Below are 23,862 nucleotides of genomic sequence, written 5' to 3' on the forward strand. Positions count from 1 at the left end.
TGAATCTTCTAGGGCTGGGCTCTAGACACCCCTATATATATTTTTAATGAATCAGAGTGGAGGGAGCTAGGGCACCATGGACTGTTCTCTCCCTGGTCATGGTGAGGAACACAGGACCAAGAGCAAGAAGAAACAGCACAGTAAGCGCCCCTCACCCTAGACACTGATGTGCTCAGGTTGACACGAGTGTCCAGGGCTGAGGAAGAATAGATGCAGTCACTTTAAAGACTTCTGCACTTCCACTGACTCCACTGCCGAAAGCATCTTTAGCTGGGGTGGACAAGCTGAGCAGATGGTCCCCGCTGGCTAAAGTGGGGAACAGTTTATTGAGAGGTTCCAGTCATTTTCACAGAGGTGTGATTCGAGGTTGAGACAGAGAAGTGTCGACAGATCCAGGAGACATGGTGGGGACGTGTTGCTGCCTAGTGTCCCCAATGGTTCTGGTGTTCCAACTAAATAAGCCACAGCTGCAGAACTTCGCACTGAACAGAGGTGAGGCTCCACCCACCTCACTTCCAGGCTCAGGACCTACAAGCCAACATCTCCTAAGTGGGTGCTGGGATGTACCACTATCTCCCCTCTAGGCTGGGGTATTCTTGACCCCCACCAGCTTCTGGGGATGTTAGCATACAACCTACAGGTAATGTATCCTCTCTAGGTGCCAGCAAAGTCATGGCACCTTCTGGAGGAGTCTATATTAGGGTCTAGAAGCCTAGTTAGTTTCTTTGTTCTCGGGACAACTTGGAACAACTCAGAAAGACCACACAGAAGTTCCAAAACCTTCCTCTTACCCATGAAGACACCTGAGTGCCACAGCCCAGCTTTGCTGATTGTTTGATCCCAGCCTCTCCTCCCCTTTCTGTTACCCCAAATTTGACCCCAAAAGTTACTCCAGTAAAACTGAACATTGGCCCCGCCTCACTTTGTTCTCCTGAAGCCAGTCTGCAGCAAGCAGACTCCCCTCGCTGGAGTAGCATGGCACCAGGCCAGGAGCAAAGTAGGAAAAAAGTGAGGCCAAGTGCCCTCTGCACAGAAGAATCGAGGAGGTGCCTGACAGAGCCCATCCTTGGCTAATCCAGGGCCAGCAGAGAGGTCAGAAGCTCCACATGGGAAGAGAAGTGAATGGCTCTTTGGTCATACAACCCCCAAAGTGGATGCATATAAGGCAGGAAGGGGAAGGGGGGACTTAGTAACAGAAAGGTGTGGTGGGGTGCACCTCAGTTGGTAGTGCTTGCCTAATATGCACAAAGCCCTGATTTTGAGCTCTAGCACAGAGCACAGAGACCAGATGGTGTGTGCCTGTAACTCCACCTCGCAGGGAGGTGGAGACAAAAGAATTGGTAGTTCAAGGGTATCCTCAGCTACATAGCAAGTCTGAGACAAGCCTGGGCTACAAGAGACTCGGGCTCTCAGAGAGAGAGAGAGAGAGAGAGAGAGAGAGAGAGAGAGAGAGAGAGAGAGAGACCAACGAAGCTTCGAGAATCCCAACCAGACTTTATCTGGAGGCTACCTGTCACTTGACAAAGGTGGATGTCACCAGATTAGAGTGTACCTCCGTAGTAAATGATTCTTAATTCTGTGTAACAAACAAAGACACCAAGCTGCCCAACTTGTAAGGAACATAGGCAGGACTGAAGAACAGATAACTATCCCATGTGCTCTTAAGCAATGGCCCTAGCTGCAGAGGAATGAGGGATGCCTCTAATTTGCACGCCAGAGCACAGAGGAGGGTAAAGGCCAAATCTGTACAACTTCTTAAACAATTTAAGATCCCTTTTTATAAGCCTGGCACTGCCATGTTCCCCCTCTGAAAGTCTACGCGTAAAGACTCTCCTATTCGGAGAATCGGTAGTTAGAAAGCAGTATGTTGCTTTCAGACAGCTATGCACAACACAGCTTGGCAAGAGGAACTCACCTGTGGCAGGAACCAGAACCACAAGCCAGCTACCAGAGCCCAAGAACAGCATACACACCACTCAACTCCGCCCAGATACCACCGTTCCCACCCTGCCCCCACCCCAGATCATCCTTCCATCCCTAGTAGGCACCAAGGTTCCCTATGGACACTTTTAAATTCAGCAAACACGTCCCATCCATCTAGGAGTCCCAGGGCTGCCCCTCTGTGCCGGATACCACAAGCTGAGCTCCAGGCATGCCCAAAAGCACAGCCCTGGCTGGGGATGAAACCGACTCTGCCAGTGAGCTAATTAGTGGCCCTGAGAGTTTAGGAACACTGACTGACAACTAATAGCTCCATCTCTCTGTTTCCTGCTGGTGTATTATTAATTCATTCCGCCTTTCCTGTGGGACCTGAGAGATAACACGGACAGCAAAAGTTCACATTTCAATGTGAGGCTGAGATGCAGGGGAGGGGCGCTAGGAAGCAGCAGCAGCCAGGAGGTGGGGGAGTGAGGGCACAATTCGGGGAAAGGCCCTTCCACAGGCAGCTCCCACAGACTCAGCCTGCAGAAATGGAAGTGCAGGCATAGCAACACTGTGCCACGGGTTTTCCTTGGCAGATCCCCCCATCACTGAACTTGAGATCACAGCAGTTATACGTATTACCTTATAGAGACGCTAAGAACCATCTTTCTAGAAACAGCCAGAGAAAGGGGACCATCTTATACTAATATTTTTAAGTAAATTTAAAAAAAGAAAAAGCAAATTGTAAACTTCCAAGCATAGTTTGATTTCACTTCCGTGACAGAGAAGACATACGGGGGTGAAGGAAACGGGGAGAAGGAACAAGCTCTAGGCAGCTTAGTCACTGGAGACAGGGAAGGATAAGTGTTGTGTAGATGGTACCCTGGGAAGGATGAGATCAAGGGCAACGGCACAAAGCTGGAGTGGACCCAGCACTCATTACGTCAGCGACACACTCCCCTGTCCCATGTATGCTTTCTTTCGTTAACTAGCCACAGCTCTGACCTGCTCTAAACACAGAACCCCTGCTCTAAGTCTGGGGAGGATGGGGGCTTCTGCCACTAACACCCGCAGGTAATGAGGCCATGTCTTAGGGCACAGGGCGAACATGATGAAGCTGGGTGGTGGTATGTGGGCATCGCTGCAAAGGGTCTGCAAGCAAGGGGCTCTGGACAAGAGGGGGAGGGGAGGAAGGAGGCAAACTCCACCCACATTCGTCACTTCAGGACAAGAGAAAAGTGGTGGGCAGGGGTGGGGGCAGATAAAAGAGAGCAAGGGCTAGGAATGGCCAGCAGAGGGATGTGCAGTGTTGAGAGGGGAGGAAAGGGCTCCAAGTCAGGAAGCTGGCACGTGGCTGCATCTCAGCTTCTCAGATGAAGCTATGAGACGGTGGTATCAACGGTCTCATGCACCTAGGTGCTGGGACTGCGTGGGCATCGACCCTGTTACATAAGCATCTGTTTTCAACGATGTTTTCAGCTCTGATGCCCACCACAGATTCCCTCGATTATGTTCACCTCCTCAGCACTGTTTCTACTCTATCTCCGGGCATCCTATCACATCCAAGGGAAGATGTCCTTCATCTTTGCCTTGACTCACGTGCAGCCAAGGTACTCCGGTGGGCTCTTTCAGAAGCAGGATGAAAAGCCAGTGCAGGCTAGGGTGGCGGGAATGCCCTGGGATGAGACCAATACCTCTGGCCCTGCTCACCCTCTCTGCCAAGGTTTTAGTTTCTGCTTCCTGGCCTATCATTCGATGAATGGCCTCTAGGATGCGCTAGTTCTCTGTAACAATGTGCAGCTTCCCAGACTATGACTGCAATGAACAGATAAAACCACTGGAGGGCAGCATAGAGTTACTTTCCCTTTTTTACTACTAGCATGATGTGGTTTTCAATACTCTTTTTTTTCCCCCCATAAAGATGACTGTGCAACAGATCTAGTGCTGGCATAGTGTTCAAGAAAAGGTAGAGACACCTATGCACCCCCACCTCCACCCCCACCCCCCCAGAGCAGCTGATGGCTTCAGGGGAAGCAGGAAGGCTAGCTTCCTACAGCCTTGAGCTTCCGACTGCTTTGAGGCGGGAGGTGGGGAGTGTTTCTTCTCCCTCTCCCTCTCTCCCTCTCTCTCTCCCTCTCCCCCTTTCCCTCCCTCTCCCCCTCCCCTTCCCCTCTCCCTCCCTCCCTCCCTCCTCCCTCTCTCTCCCTCTCTCCCTCTCCCTCTCTCCCTCCCTCTTCCCCTCCCCTCCCCTTCTCCCTCTCCTTCTCTCCCTCTCCCTTTACATCTCCCCTCCCCACTCCCCTTCCCCTTCCCCCTCTGTGTTTATAAGATGTAGGCCAGACTGGTCTCAAACCCAAGGTCTTCCACCTCAGCTTCCTGAATGCTGACACTGTCTGTCAGCCACTGTTCCTGAAGCATGTGTTCCTCGTACTTCTAGCAAAGCAGGAGCCCTCCTTAGCCCCAAGTGGGGGATCTAAGGACAGATCCACAGCTGTGAGTCAAAGCTGCATTGCTTCAGGCAACATCCAGTTCTTTTTCTCTCTCTGCCCCAGAGGGCAAGTTTCTAGAACTGTGGAAGATATAAAGGTAGAAACACTAAGAAAAAAACAAGTCACTGAAGACCTGTTGTACAGCTGGACCCTTGTTTTGAAGCTTTCCAGAACAAGTAAAGAAATCGAAGGGTAGGTGCTGAAGCTGCCCAAAGGGCCTGTGTGTGCGTGTGTATGTGTGTGCGTGCATGTGTGTGTGTGTGTGAATGTTCATGTGTTAGTGCACAGATGCATGGATGCACATACATGTGTTTCCATATGGAGATCAGAGGTTAGTATGTATGCTTCCCTTCCTTATATTTAAAGTAAGGTCTCTCACAAAACCCAAAGTTAAGCCGGCTGTTGAGTGAGCCTTGGATATCTGCCTGTTTCTGCCTGCCCAGCTCTAAGGTCCTAGGCACACATGGGTGGCATTGTCTGAGTGCAGGGATCTAACTCGGGTCCTGGGGACTGCACTATACCAACTTTCCATTCCCAAGGGGCCCAGATCAAAGCAAATCCCTAGGACTTGTCAGATTGTGTTGTTTCTGGGAGTGGGGAGGTGGGGGTGGGGAGGCTGCTGCCCTGGCTTCTCTGTGACTTCCTGTTCTGCTCAGAACCCCAAGGAAGCAGGACGTATGCTGCAGGTCTCTTAGCTGCTGGCTCTCAAATGTGTTGCTATCTGAGGATAACAGTGCTGACGTGTTGAAGGCATGTGTCCTGTTCTGCAGGCATGTTATACTGCAACTCTAAGAGTCCAAAATACGTAATCTCTGAGCTAGGGGAGTCGGACCTTACTGGACTGGAAATTCAGGAGCTTCAGGGCCGGCTGTCGTACAAATGATAGAACGAAGCTGAAGGTAGCAATAGGGTTGGTAAGGACTAACATGACCTTCAGACTGCCTAGCCTCCAAAAGGACACAATTTGAAATGGAGCTAAAATATCAGATCATTAAACAAAAGAATTTTTAGTCAACTAAATAAATTTTTCTCCTGCAATGATTTCCACGGACACTATTATTCAAAGCACTAAGCCAAGTTGTGCCCAACTTTGCCAGCAGGTGGCAGCACGTGCCTCTAGATCTGTGTGGGGTCCGCCGCTTCTCAAGAGGGCCAGAGGGAACATGGCTTAATAGCCTTTAAAATTCAGCCAGAACGCCCTAAGGCAGAGATATCTGCCTCCTACAGAATTTGTTGTACTGTTGAGTACAATGTAAATGATTGCTATTTGAACCTCCAATTGTCCTTCCTCCCAGTCTGGCTGTCCCATCCTCATTGGAACACTGCGCGCGCGCGCGCGCGCGCGCGCACACACACACCAGTACAGCAGAGCAGATGTAGATGAGACAAGAGTGGGGATTCAGGAGTGGTGCATTGCTCACCACATGATCCTGCACGTGGAGGGATGGTTCCTGCAAAGCACCAGCCTCCTAGCATCCCCACTCCCCATCTTCTTCACCTGTCTGGTCAGGATGATGTTGATGCTAAATGTTCATACGTACTCACTGCCGTCTTGTGCCAGAAACTGTGTGTTTCCACACCTACCCACCCACATGCTGCTGAGATCCACTGTGTCTGCCGCAGATCCCCAACCCTAGCGGAGCCAGCCTCTGCTTCACCTCCCTCAGAAGCCCCAGGCAGATGGTAATGGTAAGTAATGGGCCCTGGGGGTGAGGAACATGGCACCTCGGGGAAAGAGCCAAGCAATTGTTACATATAGGTTCCCTCCCTCCATGGCTGTTTAAACACACCCCTGCACTCATCTGCAATCCAGCAAAGGAGGAGAATGAAGCTTGGAATAGAACATCAAACAAGACACAGTCTGCCAAGATCAGCCAGAGGCAGGAAGGAAGAGCGTCCCTGGACAACTCGCACTATGCGTGCCTTGCTTTACAGCCCATGAGTTCCACAGGGCTAGCCTGCTCTACAGCTAGAGTCCCCATTATCCTGAGCTTCCTGGACTAGTCCTGACAATACGGCAGAAAAGCCTGGCGAGAACCTAGGTCATAATTTTTCACCACACCAACACTTCATGGAGAATTCTTCCCTTTGCAATCACACCAAATGCAGGTGTTGTTTTTGACCCTGGTGGTGACCAGGGAGTAACAGCCTCTCCCCGTGGCTCTGACACTCATCAAAGGAGGCAGGCAGCTGCCAGTGGTGACAGGACACAATGGCCAGGGGCCTCTTGTAGACTGTATGATGAGGGCAACCTTTTTGGGGAGGCATCAAAGGTCTAAATGACAGGAGTTATGGTTATACAGTTGATCTAAAGGGTAAAAAAAACATTCTAGACAAAGAGTAAATCCAGGGAAGGAACATAAATAGACTTTGCTGAGTGTGAAAGCAGACCAGTGCTAAGGGAAAGCAGGTCGCTCTCTATGGAGATTGAGAGAGACTGACGGCACAGAGCAGGTGGGGGACACGTTGTCCTCTGATGTAATGAAGAGCTGTATCAACTCTAAATGGCCCTGTCGCTGTGATGGATACACTCACTGCTTTCGGGAAACCAAGACTCAAGGGGAGAGGCCAATTAGAGCACTACTGTGATAGTGTACGTGACAGTGGCCTGGCCATGGTTTGCAGCAGTGAGGGCGGAAAAAGCTTTGCCCTTGGGGTATGTCTGAGAGATGGTGTCCACAGGGCTTGCTAACTGGCCGGAAGGAAGTAGGGAGAAGAGAGAGAAAGGAGGAATGAGTGATATCTAGCATTTGGTTTTGGCAACTGGGTATATGGCACTGTATCCTGAGCCAGGACTAATGATGGGGTGAAACCGTGTCAGAAGGGGGTGAGGAGTTTTGTTCCTACAGTGTTATATCTTAAACACTGGACAAGAGTGCAGAGATACCAACCAAATATTTTGCTACAAGAATCAAAGGTTTGGGGACTGGGGATGTGGCTCAGCAAGTAAAAGCACTTGCTACAGGAGCTTGAGGACCTAGGTTCAAATCCCCACTTATGGTAACATCAACAAAACAAACAAAAAAACCCTGGGCGTGGCTGCACACAATGCCTGTAACCCACGAGCTGTGTGAGAAGGGGGGGCAAGGGTGTGTGAACAGGAAGATCACTAGGGCTTCCTGGCCACCATCCTAGTTCCAAACTCAGTGAAATATCCTGTCTCAAGGGAGTAAGCTGGAGAGGGATGGATCAGGACACACACACACACACACACGGGGACACACACACAGGAGTTGAGTAAATATAGAGTCCTAGTTGATGCCACCCATGAAGACTGTAGGCACAGAGGAAGCCCAGAACGATCCTGGGTCTTATTAACATTGCTCTATGTGGTCTAACAAAAGTGTCTCAGATTTACAACAGGACTGCGAGGTAAGCATTAAATCCCACCAGGGCTTACAGTCTGCCCAAGTAACAGTAACGTCTATAAGCAACCTTGTAATAAGGTTGCCATCCACCCAGCGTTGTGATGGTCACTGCGGGGGACACTGGGGCAGAGAAAACACCTTAGTGGAGCAAGCACCAGCTGTGCAGTCAGGGGACACGACGTGGACCCCCGGCTCTGTCACACAGAGCCAGCCGCTTGGCCTCGTCAAGCCTTTGTTACCCAGTATACAAATCGACATTGCTCTCTATTTTCTCTTTTCATCTATTCTGTGTCTGTCATGTGCCAGGTACTGTGCCAAGCAATGGGGACACAGCACCGAGCAATGGAGAGGCGGTGCCGGGCAATAGAGACACAGTGGAGAGCAGACAGACGTCTCTGTGCACAGCCCAGAGTGGGAAACAGACAGGTAAACAGGCAATTACAATACCGGTGATAAGCACTGTGGTGGCGGACATGCCGCTTCCCTCTTCATAGAGAAAGCCATGCCAGCCTACGCAGACGTTAGAGTTACACATAATTTCCTTTCTCCCAAGCCTATATGTAATAATAGTCCCGTGTGAAATGTTTCTGTTCTTTATAATGGTACCTATTATTTCCATTAGTATAAATAACACAAGCAAGGCACCTAGCGCATAGGCAGGGCTCAATCAGCAGTCATTGTTAAGGTGGGCTCCTGACCTGGCACTATCTCTTGCTTTGGGGCTCATTTTTCTCTGCAGTAAATTAGGAATCATAACAGTTATTCTATAGGTTCATTGTGAAGATCACATGAATGGTATATGTGAAGACATTGTGTAAGCTGGGGAATTATATTAAAGAATTTCATTAGTAAAGACCTGCTCTTGTGCTACTTGGTAAAATTACAAACCTTACTCGATAAGAAGTCTTAACCCAAGCTCTTGCTAACCCACACAGCAAGCTTGAAGAAATCTCTTAACAGGTTCTTCCAGGAAATGGCATTCTTTACGTGGTAACCCATTTCCTGAGGAAGCAGATGAAGCTCCTGTCTTTCTAACACGCCTGGAGAGCTTTTGGAGGAAACAGCCTGGCACTCGGAGAATCCTCCTCCTCACTCGGCCCTTCCCTTACCAGCATTTGGCTCACCCCACTGTAGGCAGTAATACAGAGGGAAACTCCCAGGTTGGTTTCTTAGTCTGCTTCCTGCATCACCAGAGTCCTGACGTGGTGCCAAAGAGGAGGAATTTGTAATGCTCTGTGTGTGTGTGTGTGTGTGTGTGTGTGTGTGCGCGCGCGCGCGCACGCGTGCAGGCGCACCTGCCTGTCTGTCTGTCTGTCTGTCTGTCTGTCTGTATGCAGGTGTGTGGTAGGTGGGCTGTCAGCTGTTTGGATGATGATGGAGAAGGCCCCAGGAGAAGCAGAGCTGAGGGAGGGGCCGGAAACTGGCAGAGGAGCTGACTTCCTGCAGCAAATCCCTGCCTGGGAAAGAACCTGCGGGATGCTGTGTACAGAACAGAAGGCAGGAGACGCAGGGTTCTAGAAGCCCTGAAGAGGGCAGGCAAGAAGACTCCTCGTTTCCTCAGCTGATTGTTCAGATGGAGTCGACAACCCACACAATCACACCGCATGGCTGGCTCCTGCTCAGCCATACAGCAGACACTGTTCTCAAACCTAGAGCTAAGGCAAAGTCTCTGCTTACACTCCATCCAGCACAAAATGTATACAAGTCTGCGTGTTGAGGAAGCAAGAGCTAAAAATGACAAATACAGCCGCATAGGCGTCAGTGATGATGGAGCGGATACTGTTTCGTAGAGAGAGAGCTGTCCATCAGTCCCTCCAACCAGTGAGGGAAGGTGAAGGTACGGGGAAGAGGGCACTATCCGTGAAAGGGCCACTGGGGCAAAGGTGAGAGGGATATGCCACCTTGGAGGAATATCAAGGACCGGAAGTAGCTATCGCAGAGGGCAGGGTGACTGGGACAGAGGGTTAGAGCCATGTCTCCTCTGTGGAAGACAGGGAGCAAGGGCTGCAAGCAGGAAAGAGATTATGCAGGTCCCCACAAGTCACAGAAAGGACTGTTGTATGTGAGACAGGAAGTCACCATAGGGTTCTGAGCTGAGGGCTGCTCTAACACATGGCTGCAGACTCTCACAGAAACTCCATGCCTGTCTTCCCAACTCCTTTTTTAAATCTAAAGAGAGAGGGTAGGGGATGCTTAGCTAGCGCAGAGGGAGAAAGTTCCAGCAACTAGGAATGGGACTAGGAAGGCTGGCTAAGAGGTGGCCAGGCCAAGGCCCTTTAAACAAAGTACTTGCATGCCTTGTGCCCCAACTCTAAAAGCAGAAATAACAGTTCTTCTGACTTTCTGTGCCCCACCCGCAAAGGTTCTCACATTGAGGGCTTGGTCCCAAGTGTAGCAGTGTTCAGAGGCAAGGCTTTAGGTGGACACTGGATCTTGACAGCTCTGATCTCACAACGAACCAGTCCATTCCTAGATTCGTATCGTGATTGTTTTGTGGAGAGGGGCCTGTGTCACAAACATGAACTTTTTCTCTTTGCTTCTTGACCACCAGGGAGTGATTGACTCTGCCATGAGCCTTCACCAGGACGCGTAGGCCCACAGCAGGCCTAGAAGCAACTAGACCAAGAGACCACAGACTAAAACCTCTGAAACCTAAGGTAAATTAAAATCCTGAGCTTCATCCTGTAAGGTGATGTCTCTCAGGGGTTTTATCACAATGGCACAAGATGACAGAATAGCAAGGGCAGGTTTGTCCAACCGACACAAGAGTAAATAAACTCACATGCAGAAGAAGAGTGCCAGGTACCTAGTAACGACCACGAGCGTCCCTTTATTTACTTATTTACTTATATTTATTTTGTTATCAGCAACCTTATTATTTCACTGATGAAAAAGTTGTAATTGTGATACATTTCATATTAAATTTACAACAGCGGAGGTTATGCATACACACATACACACACAAACACGTACATATGTATACACATACACAAGTACATACACACACAGAGACACACAAACACACACATGCACACACAAACACGTACATATGTATACACATACACAAGTATATACACACACACACACACACATGGAGACACACATACACACACAAACACGTACATATGTATACACATACACAAGTACATACACACACAGAGACACACAAACACACACATGCACATATAAACACACATATATACACACAAACACACACATGCACACATAAAAACACATACACACACAAACACGTACATATGTATACACATACACAAGTACATACACATACAGAGACACACACACACAAACACGTACATATGTATACACATACACAAGTACATACACACACAGAGACACACAAACACACACATGCACACATAAACACACATATATACACACAAACACACACATGCACACATAAAAACACACATACACACAAACACATATACCTGTCCTTGAACAGAAATAAAATGTGTCTTGGAGCCAGGAGCTCATGGCAGAGCAGATAAAGGTGAGCAGATACATTTTTTAAAGGAGAGCCAAGGGGGACTTGCAAGGGCCAGGTGTTAGTGTGAAAAAGGAAGTGGCTTCAACATCTCTGGCCATAGTCCCCAACAGGTCATAGGTGCCACAGTCCCCAACAGGTCATAGGTGCCACAGTCCCCAACAGGTCATAGGTGCCACAGTCCCCAACAGGTCATAGGTGCCACAGTCCCCAACAGGTCATAGGTGCCACAATACCCAACAGGTCACAGGTACCACAGTACCCAACAGGTCATAGGTGCCACAGTCCCCAACAGGTCATAGGTGCCACAGTCCCCAACAGGTCATAGGTGCCACAGTCCCCAACAGGTCATAGGTGCCACAGTACCCAACAGGTCACAGGTGTCACAGTACCCAACAGGTCACAGGTGCCACAGTCAGGCCCCAGTAACAGAAGGAAAAGGCTGGTTCTGGGGCAGATGCAGAGGTGAGCGGTAGAAGGGAGTCACACATACCCCTCTGGTGACTGCTGTTTTCCCAGTGAAGAAGGAAGGCAGCTCCAGGCATGAGCTCTGGTGGGCTGAAGGAGATGGTGGGGTTTGAGAACGAAATGCTCCCCCCAAGAGTGTGATAATGAATGTGGAAGTACAATGTAATAAGACGTTTGCCGGGCGTCGTGGCGCACTCGGGAGGCAGAGGCAGGTGGATTTCTGAGTTCGAGGCCAGCCTGGTCTACAAAGCTAATAAATATTAGTGCAACCAAGCAGCTACACACACACACACACACACACACACGTACCTGTATGTGCTTATACATACCCACACCCTCTTGCACACACACACACCTGCTTGCACACAAGTGCATGTACATGCACACTCGCACACACATGCACACACGTGCAGGCACACACCTAGCTCATCCACGATAATCAAGCAAATAAATTTAAACCCTGCCACTAAAAACACATTCTAGTTACTTGACAGCTAGTACTTCTACCCTCTCAGGCAGGAAGAAAAGAGTAAAGACCATGGGGCATGCCAACATGCAGAATAAACTGATTTAAAGTCCTTATTTGGGTTATAAAACCAGGGCACTGGAAATAGTAAACACAAAACAAAATAAAACCTAAACTGAAGTCTGCAGCAGCATGCCTCCAGGCCAGCCTAAGTTAGAACTTCTGTCCAACATGAAAAGAGAAAGAAGAAAGCTCTTGCGTGGCCAGACAGCTTGGTGATTCTCTTTCTGCCCTCCCCTCGGAGGAGAGTCTTGCCCCAAATACGATTATCCAAGGGCAGGGCAGCTGTAATTCCTGAAGAGAACATGCCACAGATGGTTCAAGTTGGCATCCGTCCTCCATGGCTTGCAGGGATAGACCCAGTTCCTTCTCCCTAAGAGCTTGGTTAAACAGGTGAGTTGGGCAGTGGAAACCCAAGCTTGATTGACAGAGCTCATTGAGGTTCAGAGTGATCTACAAGATGAGCAGAAGGACCACTGCCTGGCTGACCACAGCGACCTCGTCGGGAAGGGTAGTGGATATAGACACAAATGACTCTCCCACTCCTCCCTGGCCTCTGGAACCACCCTTTCCCCAGGGCCCGCCCACTCTCCATACTCACTCCCACTCCTTGCGCCGGGCCTGCGGGGTGCTCTGCATCTTGTGTGCCTCGTGGGCCTTGATGATGTCCCGCTGCTCGATGAGCCCCCCTCGCCTCCGCTTCATGACCTCTGGGCTCACAGGGAGGAAGGGGCTGGAGCCTGCATCCAGCGTGGTGCTGCCCTCCCAGCCCGGGCCCTCGCCTTCCTGCACCGGGAAGAAGTTGTCGAAGCCGGCCACCGCAGAGCGCGGGGAAGCAGGCAACATGCCCACCTCGTCGGAGGCATCGGCCTCGAGCAGGGCGCACTGCTGCGGCCGCCATGCCTCCTCATCAGGCAGAGCCAGGACGTGGCGGCGCCTGCCAGCAGCCCCGGGCTCAGGGCTCCCTCCTGTAGCCGGGCACAGGGTGGGCTCGGGCAGCCTTCGGCCTGGGCTCAGTCCACGCATCTCGGGCACCATCACAGAACATTGCTCTGCCAGGGAAAGAGTGGGCAGAGACAAAGGGTGGGGAGGAGAAGGAGGAAGAGGAGGAGGAGGGAATGAAGGATCATGGGCACGGGGAAATAGAGAAGAGAAAAAGATTAATGACACGGCCCCTCAAAGCTCAATAACGCTTCCTAGGCCTGGCCAAGAAACTGGCACATAGGCCGAGCTTGGTAAAAGATGCTAAAATCAGTAGTGTTGACTCTAAACTAGCCTGGGTACCAGATTCACAGAGTTGCAGAGTCTACGCAAAGAAGATTCACTCCTACCATGAGATTCAAGTCCAGTGCAGAAGACAGAGGTGATGTGATGACAGACACTCCTCCTCTAACGACGACTGGGCTACCACCCAAGAAACCCATTGTTAGGTGAAAATATTGCAAAGTAAACTAGCATTTAAAGTCTAAGTCACTGAACATCGAGGCCTAACAACACAGTACACTGTACAGTGAGACAAGTTTCCCACATGATTTGGGGGCTGGGAAATGAGGCTCACTCACTGCCCAGAACCATAAGAGGAACATACCAAGAGCCCTGGAAAGATCAAAATTCTAAAGATGAAGTACATTTTCTACGAAATGTATGTGGCTTTCACACCACCATTCAAAAGAGGCCATCAGTATGTACACAGGAGACAGACATTCCAGTAGCTTCTATAAGGAGGCACCGCCATCTCAGGTGGGCAGCACTGTAGCTAAATGAAAAGAATCCTCATCACACCTATTCCAGTTTCCCAGCTCCTCTGCCCTCTTGGCCACCTGACTCCCTGACCAGCACAAAGTAGACATGTCTTTTGTCTAGGTTCCTTCCTTTCTTATGATACACACAACCACCTCAACACACAGAGAACATTATAGATCCAGATGCTCTAATGACTCCCTGAAGCTGGATTCTCCTATTCCAGGCCAAGGAGAATATAGTCAGATACACTTTGGAAAGAGTGCTTGCCACATGCCAACCACCAGGTACCAAGCATCTCATAATGAGCCAGACATGGTCCATATCATACCCGTTGGGACACAGAGGAACACTGACTCTTGTCACACAGCATGATGGGCTGGGACTGATGTAAGTCTGATGTCTGTAAGTTCTCAGAGGAGGGCCACATTATGTACCCAGTGTAACCAGGAGAGTTGTATAGAAGGGCAGGACCTTGAAGCTAAGCATGGACAGATCTCTCTAGGGTAAGGACCAGGAGATGGGGGCCAGGAGATAAGGGTGGGGAGATTCATAGGTAAAAGGAAGAACATATATGCACAGAGGAGGACTCAAGGGACCCAGAGGATGTGTGTGGTGGTTTGAATGTGCTTGGCCCACGAGAAGTGGCACTATAAGGAGCTATGGCTTTGTTGGAGTAGGTGTGGCCTTGTTGGAGGAAGTGTGTCACTGTGCGGGTGGGCTTTGAGGGCTCCTTGTGACCAAACTCCTCCCATTGAGGAAGAGAGCCTCCTTCTGGCTGCCTGCAGATGCCAGTCTCTTCCTGGCTTCCTTCAGATCAAGATGCAGAACTCTTGGCATCTCCAGCACCAAGTCTGCCCACACAATGTCATGCTTCCCACCACGGATGATGGACTAAACTTCTGAAGCTGTAACCCAGCCCCAATTAAATGTTGTCCTTATAAGAGTTGCCTTGGTCATGGTGTCTCTTCACAGCAGTAAAACCCTAACTAAGAGAATGTGGAAAACACGTCTTCCATAAGCCTGGGGTCCTAATAGTCCTTTATACTTCAGAGGACCTCAGCTTTCCACCTCAAGATACTACGTTAGGTGTATAGGGATCAAAAAGGATGCTTCCCCGGTGTTCCCAGTGTGCTCCCAGTGTGGAATAGAGCCTCATCCCACACCACTTGAATGATTTGAATGCCAAGGTTCCTTTGTGCACACAGAGCACATGGGAGGGAAAATGTCCAGGCTAAGCTTAATGAGGAGGGGAAATGAAGAAGAAAATACTTTTCAAGTCTTGCCAAGACTGTCTACCTTTAGGTGGGATCTTCCACAAGTGATGTATGCACGTGGTCCTTTGGTGCTAAGAACCACCATGCACTCTGTGGTGTGGGACGAGGCTCTATCCCACACAGGGAGCACACTGGGAACACTGGGGAAGCATCCATTTGGATCCCTGCACACACCTGACCCCTAGCTATCTTCTGCGTTCCCTATTATGAGCCACAAACCAAACCGTAAACCAGAAAAGCAAAGAACATGGAATGGTTATAAATTTTAATGTTCAACCATATTATTTTATAGATGAGAAGGATAAGGTCCAAAAGTTAAAGAGACCCACCCAGGCCACACTGCTAGTAAATCAGACTTAGATTTCAAGACTGAGCTCCCATGTTTTTTTTTTTTTTTTAATCACACTCCTTGTGCTTCATGAAGCAGAATCCAGCGATGCCACGCCTATATCCTCGTCACTAATTAACAGAGTTATTGTAAGGAAAAGCCTAGTTTCCCTGCCTTTCTTTTCCATCACCTGGACTCATCTTTCCAGACATGATACCCAAGCCTTCCGGGAGCTGAGTTGAGCACTGGTCAGCAAGGTTGAGTCAAGCCAATGGGGTAGGGGGAGGGAAAATGTCCAGGCTAAGCTTAATGAGGAAGAGAAATGAAGGAGAAAATATTTTTCAAGTCTTGCCAACAGCTGGGTGGGTCCCCAGAAAGAGTGACTCATGCTCTCGCACTGTCATTCTGTCTCTGCATTTGATGGGTTTTAAATTTATCCTTTATTCCTACAATGTTTAAATGTCTCTCCCCCACCATACACATGCGTGCACCCCTCCCCTGACAGCTCCCACTCCCTCTCCAGACTTTAGCACCTCCAGCAATTCCAAGCATTCTTGGACTCTGGTCTACAGTCTCCTCCCCGCTTCTAAGCCCATTGTAGACAAGGTTCCCAGGCCACTAGCTCTCCCAGGGCAACCAGAAGCCAGGGTCTGGCTTTGTATATCTGTTTCCCAGCCATCCCCACCCCCATCCTTCCTGGATTTCCCCTTCCCTGACACTTTGCCAATCTAAATCATGCCTTTGCCAGAATTACAACAGCAATAATATGCACGACAGAGCTCTGGCTTCAACAGAATCAATTTACAAATATCAAAACATGAAATTATCTCATCTTTCCTTTAAGAATTCTTGTTAAGCAACCCTTCTATTATTGATATAAACGTTCATCATGGGAATCTGTCACCTCCACCACTGCCAAGCAGGCCAGTGCCCTGGTCTTGCTATTGTCACACTCATAGAACATCTTCCCCATGCAGCAACTCATAAGAGACAGTCTGCATCTTCTAGGAAAGGGCATTGGACTCTACCCTATTCTTAGCCCTCCCCACCCCCATCCCCAAACACTGTCTTTCCTTGAATTTCCTGAGAAGACGAATTCTGTCTTGTTTATCTGTTTAAATCAGTGCCTAGTACTGAGCTTAACATGGAATAAATGCTTAGATGGTCTTTAGAGCTGTCTCCCCAATATTCTGGTTAACCCTGACCCACCAGAACAGAGAAGGAAGCACACTTGACTTCTAATGGTTGAGTAGGACCATTTAATGGTTCTGTCCAGTGGATTGTGAATAGAAATTATGACTATATAATTATGTGAATAGAAGTTTGACTGAGAAATGGTCCTCAGAGTCTCAGACATTTGAATACTTGACCCCAAGTTAACAGCTCTGTTTGGGAGGTTTAGGAGGTAAGGCCTTATTTTACATCACTGGAGACAGACATGAAAAGGCATGCATCATTTCAAAAGTGCCCCCACTGTTTCGTGCTTGTGGTTTGAGATGTAAACTATTTTTCTTTTACGGAAAATAGACTTTTTTTTCATATACTATTGTTTGATTATGGTTTCCCCCCCACACACACACTCCTCTCAGTTCCTTCCCACATCATCTCACATACAAATTCACAAATAGGCATCTAAGGGGTAATAATACAGTAAAATACAGTGAGATAAAATGAAAACAAACCATTTGGAATAGGACCAAAAGAGCAATAATTAGAGCCAAAGAAAAGGCACAGGAAATGTATATAGATGTAGAGACACACATGTCTGTACACACAGGAATCCCATAAAAATATAAAACGGGGGCTGGCGAGGTGGCTCGGCAGGTAAGAGCACTGACTGCTCTTCCGAAGGTCCTGAGTTCAAATCCCAGCAACCACATGGTGGCTCACAACCACCTGTAATGAGATCTGACACCTTTTTCTGATGTGTCCAAAGTCAGCTACAGTGTACTTATGTATAATAATAAATAAATCTGTAGGCCAGAGCAAGCAGGGACTGAGTGAGCAGAGTTGACTGGAGCAAGCAGGGTTGACCGGAGTGAGCAGAAATCCTAAAAATTCAATCCCCAACAATCACATGAAGACTCACAACCATCTTTACAGCTACAGTGTACTCACATACCGAAAATAAATGAATAAATCTTTTAAAAAAAACCATAAAACTGGAGGCCATAATATATACACAATGGACCTGTAGGATCAAGGGGAAAAGTCTCTGACTTAACATTACAAGACAAAGAACCTCAAACAATACTGTTGAGTTCATTTTCTGTTGGCCATCTACTGCTGGACATGGGGCCTACCCCTAAGACTGGCTTCGTTTTCCTAGTAAGACTCCTTTTGACTTCCAGACACAGCTTCTATATCCACTCTACCATCATGGCTTCTTCCCCCTCTAGAACCATAGCAAATACACACCTCATTTTACTGCCTTGGTCATGGTGGTCTATCACAGAGTCAGAAAAGTAACGAACGTGAAAATGATGTGTATTGCTTCACAATTAAATGTCAGGGCGGACTTTCTAGAGCAGGGATTGACAAAGCATTTGAGGGTTTGCAGGCCATACGGTCTCTGCTTCGACTCCTCAGACTCTGCTGTTACAGCACAAAGGCAACCCCACAACAAGTAAATAAATAAATAGGCACAACCATGTACCAATAAAACTTTATTTGAGGGCTGAAGGTAAAAGTTGGTAAAGTACTTGCTGAATAAGCAAGAGGACCTAACTTTGGATCCCAGCACCTTGGTGAAAAAAGTCAGGCACAATGTGTACCCCTATAATTGTAACATCAGGGAAGTAGAGATGGAAGAGTCCCAGGAACTGGTTAGCCAGTCTAGCCAAATTGGTGAGTTCTGAGTTCAGAGAGAGATCCTGTCTCAAAAGATAGTGGGGAGGGATATCATGATGGCTTGGCAATTAAGAGTGCTTGCCTCTCTTGCAGAGACCCAGAGTTCAGTTCCCAGGACCCTAGTCCAGAAGTTAACAACTACCCACAATTCCAGTTCCAGGAGATCTGGTGCCTTTCCTGACTCTTTCTCTGTAGAAACACACACATGTGGCAAACACATATACAGACACATACACATATCTACAAATCTTAAAAATAAAGGGTGGAAAGCAATTGAGGGAAAGATCCATCATCAACTTGTGGTCTACACACACACTACTATAATCATAAAGTTTTGTATACGTTGGCAGTCCCACTGTATCTTTTGGGCGCCATCATTGTCATTCAACCTGAGCCCATAATGGAATAAATGGAGCCTGGGGAACAGAAGCCACTGCGAGCAGAGCACGTGAGAAGCTAGGTTGCTCTGTGCGGCCCTCACCCCAACTCCCTAAAGAAAGAGGATAGACGACTGCTCTGAGCTACTGGCTGGGCCAGGAGTTAATGACAGCTCTGAGGCCCCCTGTTGCTCTTCAAGTCTTGCTTCCCATTGTCCTTTCTTCTTAGTCTTTCCTGAACCATTTGGCGAGCTGGCAAAGATTGATTTAACTCTGAGGCATCTCTAGGAGGAAGGGTTCTTGCGACCCGGAAGCTCTAGATGGGCTTTTGCTCTGCTAGTGAGGACATGCTTTGGTAATGAGATAGGGGATATTCTTCTCTCTGCCCCCTACCCCTACCCCATCTAAGAATCCTGTATCACAAAGACATTATGCCAACGAGTACAGTCCTGCTTGTCCCCCACTCACCCACCTTTCCAGAATAAAAGTCAAAATAGTCATCTACAAATGAATAGTCTATTTTGTACCATTTTCCTTCTCTCCTCTCAAGAGGTTTACTTAGTACTGATGCAACTGTGATGGCCTCAGAAGCAATAGCCCTTGCATTCCCTTGGCTTATTTGGTGCCTCTCAGGCAGGTGAGCCCACCACGCTAAAGACATCCATTTATCTCTCCTTGGCTCATGGCCATCCCAGGCCCATCCACTACCACTCACCTTCTGACTCTCCCAGAGCATGTGTGTCCTTCAACTACTTTGTAAGAAATGGATATTCCAGGAAGCCTAGAAATTACATTCTCCTGAAAATTATCCAAATACCCTAAGAATTTTGAGATCAGCAATGAGGAAGACATCGCCATTATATAGACACTAAGTACCACCACTGGGAGGCAGAGGACAGAAATCAGGCTGCTGGTTCCTAGGCGTGAGCAGGGAGCCCACAAGCATCCACGGGCTGGCTCTGCACTATCCTTGACTCAGTGCTATCTGTCTCTACATGGCAGGAAGAGGACAAAGAGGACCCAACTCTCAACTATTAAAAATTAGGACCCACGGGAATGTTCCTTCACGTGCCTGAATCTCTGTTCATGGGTGTGAGTGCAGGCAGATGCCACAGCATGCATGTGGACACCAGAGGACAAGCTCCTTTTGTCTGTATCGTCCATCTTGTTAGGGATAGGTTTTCTTGGTATTCACTGCTACATATGCTAGCCTGGCTGGCCCACGGGTTTCTAGCTAGTCTCATGTCTCTACCTCACTCCCATCTCTGATAGGAGTGAGAAGATGGCAAGCTCTGATACCCAGTTTTGTGTATATTCTGGGGATCCTAACCTAAGCCCTCATTCTGTGCAGAATTCTGGGCTCACCTTGGGTGAGCACCTCCTCACCCAAGTCCTCTGTTTTCAAAAGCCATTCCTTTCCCCTAGAAACACATTATATTAAGAGCATCATGCCGTCCTGAGAGGTTAGCTTAAGTTAGTAAGAGGTGTTCCCCTGAGTGAACTGGAGCATTAAGAGTCCAAACAAGACATTATGCCACTAAACCATTCCCAGGGGTCCTGTGAAATCAACCTACTAAAACACACCCAGAGGGGAGTCCTTGACCCACCCCCAACTCTCTGCAAAGCTCCCTCCTCCCCTGGACCAGAATCAGCTTTTTTCCAATACACATTCCCCTCCATCTGTCCATGTTGTTATGGTGACTGTTTCAAGGATGGGCTAATGTCCAACAGCAATTTGACAGGCTGGTGCATTTTGAATATAAACCAACATCCAAGGAAAACACTCTGCTTCAAATCTGGAGTGTTCTCTAAGTCTTCCTGAGTCTCTATGGACAAGTAGGAGGAGTCTATGGTCTGCTGTCCAAAACTCTGGTCTTGACTACAGTTCTGTCATTTGGTAGTCAGGCAACCTCTGGCCATCTACTGCTCTAAGACCATGTTCTCACCTGCTTCAAGAACATAATGATAGAACCTGCACTTCAATGAGAGACCCTATCACAGAAAGTAAAAGCTTACTGAAGAATGGCACTCAAAGGTGTCCTCTGGCCTTCACACACATAGACAAACATTGTACTTCCACACAGCAATATAAACATACATACATACATACACACACACACACACACACACACAAAGTCTAATCAATATTACATATCTTTTTATTATGCTAGACTTGTGCAAAAAGACAATGTAATCCAGGTGGCCTTGCAAGACTGGAAGAGTCAAGGCCCTGATGTTCACAGTCATTCAGGAACCCCACTTTTGTCATTCAGTGCCCTCTGCCAGCATGTAGGCCAGGGCTGAGCCTATCTTAAAAGGCTGGACAGTAAATATCATAGGCCATGAGACCCTAGTGCAGCCACTCACTGCCTCTCAGAATGGAAGATGCTGCCATGGGCCATGCACAAGCAAATGAGCAAAGCTGTATTTCTATAAATCTTTGTTGACAAAATAATTGACCACTCCTGCTAACACCTGAGCCTGGGGGTCCAGAGTCCTCCATTAGAGGTGTTTTGGTTTTGTTTTATCCCTCCGGTTACCTCTCTGGATAACAGAAAAAAAAAATCACCTGAGAAATGCTTTGAAAAGTTACGTGCAAGGGTGGGGGTGAGTGTCACATCTTCTGTACCCTGTCAGCCAGCACTCGGTCACCTGACTCTGCTCTGATGCAGAAGAACAGAAATGTGACCTACTGTGGGCCAAGGAAGAAGGAGGGAAATATGAATAGACACTTGCAAGCTCAATGTCACTCTATTAATATTTTATAAGTAGGGTGTTGCTATGTATCCCAGACTGATAAAGTGATTCTTCTGTCTTAGCTGGGATTCAGGTACAGGTCTGAGCCACTGTGGCCAGTGCTAGCTTCACCATGATGTGGTCATGAAAGCAAATATAAATATAAGTCTTCCTGGACAGAGGAAATCTTAGGCTGAGTATCTCTTAACTCAACTGCTTGGAGTAGGAACATCTCAGAGGAGCATCTCAGGGACTTCCCGGGATACAGCTTTGCTCATTTGCTTGTGCATGGCCCATGGCAGCATCTTCCATTCTGAGAGGCAGTGAGTGGCTGCACCAGGGTCTCATGACCTATGATATTTACTGTCCAGCCTTTTAAGATAGGCTCAGCCCTGGCCTACATGCTGGCAGAGGGCACTGAATGACAAGAGCAGGGTCCCTAAATGACTGTGAACATCAGGGGCTTGACTCTTCCAGTTTTACAAGGCCACCTGGCTCACATTAGGCACTAGCCTCTGCATGTACACACTGATGCATCTTGGATACAGGACCCAAAACTTTGTCTAAGCACAACATTCCATTTGTTTCATGGATACCTGCATCCCTGAGCTAAAGGCAAACTTTCTATAACACGTTTAAACAAATGTGTGCACAAAACAGTGCTTCATGATGTAAAATTTCCCACCTGTCACATCATGTCAGTGCTGAAAGTTCTGTGGATTTTCCTAGTATTTTGGATTTTAGATTTTTAGATTACAAATTCCCAACACGAAATCAATTGCCGAAAAAGGTCATATCACAATGTATATTTATTAAGTATATTCTTATAAGCATGAAAGGGGAAAAAAGAGAAACGTAATCCTTTAATAATCAACTGATACCCCAGAAGATCCTAAATTTTGGAAAATGAGCCTTCTGAAATATAGAACATTGGTAGGTCCTGATCAGTTACACAGTCGGTTGTTCACATCATTGATGTCTCACTATAGGCCCTCTGATACCCCTCACACTAGCTCTTGAGCTATAGGAAAGTAAAGACCATAGCTGCTTGGTTCATTACCATGTCACCAGCATCCAGCACTTGGAGACCTGTGGTAAATACAAAAGAAAATCCTGAGGAGAGGAAAGGGGTGAGGGATGGTGCAAATCCACAGCAACCTCGGGCTCAGACAAGAGGACTCACTGTCTGCCAATCCAGCAGCTTCTTTCCTCCAGGTTTAGTCCCAGAAACTCTAGGGCCTCCATGTAGCGCCTTGATAGCATCCCTCCCACCCACACAGATCATGGCCATGAGAGATGGTTTCTTAGGGGAGATTTTCCTTTTTAGAAAGAAGTGAACCACTTTCTAAAGTAAAGCTGCGGGCAGCTCCAATCTCCCTAACAGGATCAGATCACAGACATGGACTTCCAAAGGCATTCGTGCAGGAGTTCTCTCTCTTGCTGAGGTTCTAAAATGTCCTCCAAAGGCTGTGTAATAAAGTATCCCTCTCAATTCCATTCCAGGTGTGGTGTCAGAATCCTTAAGAGGTGGAGCCTAGTTGGAGGAAGGGAATTTTGAGAACCCCTTCCCTCACAGAAAATGAGAAGCTTCCTCCACAAATGTGGTCCTGCTGTGATATGCTGCCTCTCCACCAGCCTAGAAGCAGCATGGCCAAGCATGTGTGGACTGAACCATTCAAAACCATGAGCCAAAGCAAACCTTTCCTCTCTCCAGGTTGATTACCTCGGACGTTTTGTTATAGGAACGCAATACTGACTAGTGCAGTCAACAGAACTCACGCGGGGAGAGATGGTGTATAGCACTACTTAGAAAAACAAGTCCAAGCCATTCAAGCATTCAAGATCCACAGCCCTCCAGTGCTTTGCATGTCAGCCAGATGTAAACCGCTGAGAAGGAGGCCATCTCTTCCAGATGTTGAGCTTCACTCTACCTGTTAGCATAGCAGGTCTTCCATCTCAGTACTAGATGACTACCCTATCTCAGAACCCAACCTTAGGCCAGCCACTTTCTCAGGAGACCAGCACATAGAAGTTATAAAGGAGGCTGCCAACTACTGTAATACTGCACATTCAGGACTTGAGAGACTGTTGCTTTGCTAGAGACTAATTAGAAAAGGGCTTGTGCCTATTGAAAGACCAATGAAATACACTATAGTATTTACCAGGGATTGCAAGAAAATTCTTGCAGTTTTTAAGAGAAGACTGAAATAAAGATTTAATCCCTCTGAACAACGATCTCCCAGAATGGTTGCTGCCACCACCACCACCTGAGAAT

The 23,862-nt window shown here is 48.0% G+C and overlaps 1 protein-coding gene across 1 annotated transcript in view; it reads right to left on the minus strand.

Annotated features, from left to right (window-relative positions):
* The window catches only part of Cacna1e (calcium voltage-gated channel subunit alpha1 E), a 485,686-nt gene that overhangs the window by 386,517 nt on the left and 75,307 nt on the right, over positions 1–23,862 (minus strand). The window contains exon 2 of the mRNA XM_085842043.1: positions 12,881–13,331. Coding sequence (XP_085698169.1) covers positions 12,881–13,317 — 437 coding nt within the window. The 5' untranslated portion in view covers positions 13,318–13,331. The remainder of the gene's footprint in view (positions 1–12,880; positions 13,332–23,862) is intronic.

This window comes from Mus caroli, unplaced genomic scaffold (assembly GCF_978045245.1).
Source record: "Mus caroli unplaced genomic scaffold, Mus_caroli_1 scaffold_1, whole genome shotgun sequence".
Classification (NCBI taxonomy): Eukaryota; Metazoa; Chordata; class Mammalia; order Rodentia; family Muridae; genus Mus; species Mus caroli.